Source organism: Alligator sinensis, unplaced genomic scaffold (assembly GCF_000455745.1).
Source record: "Alligator sinensis unplaced genomic scaffold, ASM45574v1 scaffold553_1, whole genome shotgun sequence".
In the NCBI taxonomy this organism is placed as follows: Eukaryota; Metazoa; Chordata; order Crocodylia; family Alligatoridae; genus Alligator; species Alligator sinensis.
The window spans coordinates 440014-445148 of NW_005842389.1; the positions used below are offsets into that span (position 1 = coordinate 440014).

At 63.3% G+C, this 5135-nt stretch overlaps 1 protein-coding gene across 1 annotated transcript in view; it reads right to left on the reverse strand.

Moving 5' to 3' along the window:
• Positions 1 to 1595: 1595 nt before the first annotated feature.
• LOC112551244 (2-acylglycerol O-acyltransferase 3-like) overlaps positions 1596 to 5135 on the reverse strand; it is a 5989-nt gene continuing 2449 nt past the window's right edge. The window contains exons 5-7 of the mRNA XM_025211143.1: positions 4821 to 4989; positions 4288 to 4469; positions 1596 to 3087 (exon numbers count right to left, since the gene is read on the reverse strand). Of these exons, the coding sequence (XP_025066928.1) occupies positions 2933 to 3087; positions 4288 to 4469; positions 4821 to 4989 (506 nt within the window). The 3' untranslated portion in view covers positions 1596 to 2932. The remainder of the gene's footprint in view (positions 3088 to 4287; positions 4470 to 4820; positions 4990 to 5135) is intronic.

Sequence of the window (5135 nt, forward strand, 5' to 3'; positions counted from 1 at the left end):
AGGACAGCACCCCTCATGCCAGCAGGGCCAGAACTCCTCCCCCTCCGCCGCAAGCATGGGACCCCTCCCCCCGCAAGTGCAGCCACGGGGGGGACCCAGGTATTCGGCCAGCTGGGGGGTCCCCTAACCTCGCCCCCTCCCCTGGAATGCTCCCCGGACACCCCAAACCACCCCAGATCCAGGGGGTCCAGCCCCCCCCAAATAACCAGGGATGACCCCCCCTCCGAACTGGGAAGTGTGGGGGTCTCCCCTCCCCACGCCCAATTTTGGGGTCCCCTCGCCTGCAGGGGCAGCTGGGAAGGCCCCCCCCAGCGATGCTCACCAGGATGCAGCGGCGGCTGGACCAGCCCGCACGAGTCCCGCGGGCGCTTTAAGGGGGGGCCTGGCCCCGCCCCCGGGGGGGCGGGGACGTCACGGGGGCTGCTTGCGTCACGGCGGCCGCGGGACCTCGGAGGACCCCCCGCACCCCCCCCTAGAAGCAGGCCTCCACCGGACACATTCCTATAAATATGTTTTTTTGTAGATGTGCGTACACGTGTATATATACGTGTATGTGGATACATACATATGCAATTTTATATGTATGAATACACACACACGCATATACAAACACAGATGCATACATTGTGTGTGTGTGTGTGTGTGCGCGCGCGCGCGCATATCAGGCACGCATGCACACACAGACATAAGTTTATATAGATGAACACACACATACATATATGTACACAGGTTCCAGTATATTTATGTACACACACACATGCAGGCAGGTTCTTTGCGTAAATGTGATGTCTTTTATTGAACCAACTAAATAGTTGGAAAAATGTTTCTTGGCAAGCTTCGGGGCGTCTACTGTAGAGGTGGTGACTGAAGGCAGAGAAGAGGCTGTCTCTGAAGAGGGAAATAACTAGAAATTAGACGAAGGGCAGGAAAGGAGGGAGCAGATTAGGGGGCAAAGAGAAACGTGCGAGGTCCGGGCTGGGAGGTCCCTGGCTGGGGAATCAGATGTTGGGCAGGATATGTGTGTGTGTGTGTGTGTGTGTGTGTTGTGGAGGGGGTCACGTGAGTTCCACCATGGTGGGTTTGCAGTGGGGGCAGGTCCTGCACGGTGCAACACGTGCACACACGGGACCCAGGCGTCCGGGTCTCTCTCACACAGACACACACGCAGAGGCTGTGGCCCCCCCCCCCCCGCCGGCAGGACCCTCAATGGGCCTTTGTCCGGCGCTGGCACCGGCCGGGTACGGTGGGGGTGGGGGGGTAAGGACGTGCGGCCGGACACGAACACGCCGACACATGCCCGCAGCCCCACACGCACGTGGGCACGAGGAGCCCCGCGTGAGCCCCAAGGGGTTCCAGCCCGGTGGACACGCGCGCACACGTCACGCAGGCACACGCCCCATGCCCGCACACGCACGCACACCCTTCCCCACACACACAAATACAGGCACACACACAAAGATACACACATGCAAAGACACTTCCCCACGCACACGCACACACAGCCCCATGCACACACCTTCACAAAGACACACGCTCCCATGTACTCACACACACATACACTGATATACACCCCATGCACACGTGCACACACACCTTGACACAGATACACCCCCATTCACACACGTGCACACACCTTCACACAGTCCATGCACACGCACACAGACCCACGCTGCGTGTTCACACCCTCACACAGACACACACACGTGCACACCTCCAACCCCCCGCATGCTCTCCCTTACACACTTCCTCGCACGCCCATGCAACCTCCGACTCCCGACGCCACTACCCAGGGCAGACAGGCAGAAGCAGCCCCGCGCAGGCGCACTGGCAGCACCCACTCTTCCTGGCACCCTCCCTCCACTGCCAGCCACCGGCCGGGAGCTCCGCGCATGCGCAGTGTATTGCGGACGCGGAGACGTGGCTCAGCGGGTCAGCCCCCCCAGTGTTCCCCTGTTCGAGTCCCAGCGGCGCCGCTTTCCTCTCCCGCCGGGGGCTCTGCCATTGACGGGGCACGGTGCGGGTTTTTTTTTGGGGGGGGAAACACCCCTGGGGGGTTTTATTCTAGCCCCCGCCTTTTTATTCTTTTGCAGCCTGGTTTGGGGCAAGGGGGGGCACGGCTGTGAGGGGGTGAAGGGGAGACAAGGCGGCTGGCAGGGTCCAGCGCCCACCCTGTGTGTTGCTGCTCAGTGTGGGGAGGGAGGGGGCTGTGTGTGTGCACATGTACACTTCTTGCAAGTGCAACACAAGGGTAGGGTGTGCAGTGTGGGTGTGCTTGCACACAGCTGTGTGCATGTTATGATACAGAGTGCATGTGTGTGCACCTTGTAAGTGCAACACAACTGTATGGTGTGCATGTGTGTACACACGTATACTTCTTGCAAGTGCAGGGCGTCCAGCATAGGCATGCATGCACACACACACACGTGCCCTGGACACCTTACATTTGTCTTCCACTTGCAAGAAGTGTACATGTTCAACCCTGTACAGTTGTGTTGCACTTGCAAAATGTCATGCGCTGAATGTGCAAGCACAAACAGATACACACACACGTACGTGCATGCCACCCCATTTTCTTGGTTCTGGTTGCCTTTCCAAGCTGGACCGACACCTGCATTGCATTACAGAGCACACCTGTGTGTGTGTACCAGTGTGTCACATTTTGTGCCACCTTGTGTTGCATGCTTGCAAACTATGCACCACCCCCTGCTCCCTGCCCCATGGCCCTGCACCCACAGCAACCCCTCCACCCTGGGCCACACCAGGTCCCGCCCCCCACATGCATGGCCTGGAGGGTCCAGGGCAGCCTCCCCACACCCAAAATATGGCTCAGGAAGAGGTGGAGCCAGGCACAGATCAAGGGCGGTGGGGGGGGAGGGGGGGTCTTTATTGTGGGGTTTCTCCTGGGTAGTCGTTGCTGGGGTCACTGCCGGGCCTAGACAAGGTGTAGGCGGCAGGTAGGGCCCAGGCCGGCGGCCACCTTGTGGCGCTCAAACAGGGTGCGCAGTGCCGCCACGTAGAGCGCGTGGTAGTGTAGCACCTCCTCTGGCGTCGCCTTCACCCGCCGTGGAACTGGGATGGGGCTGCCCACTGTGGGTCAAGGGGTAGTGGCCAGCGGGGACGCAGGGGGCAGCCACCTGGCCCAGCTGCGCCCACTACCCCCTGGCCACACCCCCATGCTCCAAGCCCTGTCCTCCATGCTGTAGGCCCACCCCCAAGCCTTGGAGGCACCCCTACTTCTTTCACTACACCAGTAACACTGGTATTTGGCTCCACCCCTTCTGCCCCAAGCCCCGCCCACAACCTTGTAGCCGTACACCCTGGGGGGCCACCTGTATTCTTAGCCTTTGGCTCCACTCCACAACACCTGTAACTCCGCCCCCATGTCTCCGGCTCCTCCCTTTCTCTCCGGGGCCCGCCTCCAGCTGTGTAGTCCCGCCTCCAAGGGGTTTGGCTTCCCCCTTCTGCTTCAGACAATCCTCCGAGGCCTGTAGCCAGGTCCTCACTGCCCAGGTCCCGCCCCCAGGCTCTTGGCTCCACCCCTACTCCAGACCCCGCCCCTGGGTCCTTAGCTCCTCCTGTGTCCCAAGCCTCTCCTCCAGCCCAATAGCCCCAACCTACCTAAAGCCCGCCAGTGGTCCCCAATCCCCGTCTCTTCTGTCCCAGGCCCTGACCCCCAAACCCTTAGCTCCCTGCCCAACACTGAAGCCCCACCCCATGCCCCCCTGAAAGCCTCTAGCTTCACCCCAAGTCACATCCCCAAGGCCCGTTGCCACACCCCTCTTCCACAAGCCCCGCCCCCAGACCCTTAGCCCCTCCTCCTGTGTGCTAAGACCCTCCAGCACCCCGTCCCCAGGTCCCCGCCCAGGATCTGTAGCTCCGCCCCTCCTCCCCAGGTCCCGCCCCCAGGCCCTCGGCTCCTCCTCCTGTGTGCCAAGAACCACCCACATCACCATGCCGGGCCCGGGGCCTTGGCCCCGCCCCCAGGGCCTATAGTTCCGCCCCTCGCAAACCTCATCCCCAAGGCCCCACCGTCCTCCTCCAGCCCCAAGCCCCGCCCCTGGTCCCGTAGACCCTCCCACTCCAAACTCCGCCCCCGAGACCTTAATCCTCCTCTTCACCCCAGGCCCTGCCTTCACTGCTTGTGGCTCCGCCCCCACCCCAGCCACGCCCCCAGGGCCCCAACCTTCCCCTGTAGCCCTTCCTCCAGCGCTAAGGCCCTCCTCCAGCCCCGTAGCCCTAGCTCACCCCAAACCCCGCCCTCAGGCCCGAAGCCCCGCCCCTACTCACCTACGACAGTGAGGGGGCGGGGCCTGGGCAGCAGCCCCCACTCCCCCCGGATGACGCAGGGCGCGAAGCCCACGAGCGCTCGGAACCGCTCCTGCAGGCGCCGCGCTAGGCCGCCGGGCGCGAACTGCGCTTGCGCGAACAGCTCGGGCTCGCCCAGGGACAGCAGCGGCACCAGACAGGCCCTGCGCGACCGCGGACCGTGTGGGTCGGAAAGCGGGGTCAGCAGGGAAGCTGCGCCAACCTCGCCCCCGGGCGGCCCGCCCACGTGATACCCCACGCGGCGTGGATCCGCACCCAGCCACTCTGAGACCGCGGATCCTCCCACGTGACACCCTTCGTGGCTTGGCTTTCCTCCACCCACTGAGGGACCCATTGCGCAGTCCCCACCGCATCCTCTGGATCCACCCACGTGACACCCCACACAGCGTGGATCCTCTGCACCCACTCAGGGACCTCCACCAGTGCAGCCCCCCATTCGCCCCCCACGCAGCGTAGACGCTCGGCCCCGCCCCCTCGCGCACGGGAGCACCCACCCGTGACGAAGCGCCACGCGCACAAAGCCCGTGCGCCTGAGCAGCGTGAGGCGGTAGGAGCCGGGGGCGGAGTCCAACGCCTCGGCGGCCCCGCCCACCACGATGCCCACGGCCACGCCGGGCCGCGACAGCAGGAAGTCCAAGCTGGCGCGGCTCACGGGGCACATCCCTGCGCGGCAAAAATAAAGGGACGCAAACACGACTCAAAATAGCACGCCGCGAGGGCGGGGCCGAGAAACCCGCGCAAAGGGCCCCAAATGCCCGTCGCGGCGGCTGAAAATACCGCGCAAAAGTCGCGCAAGCTGAATTTGAGGA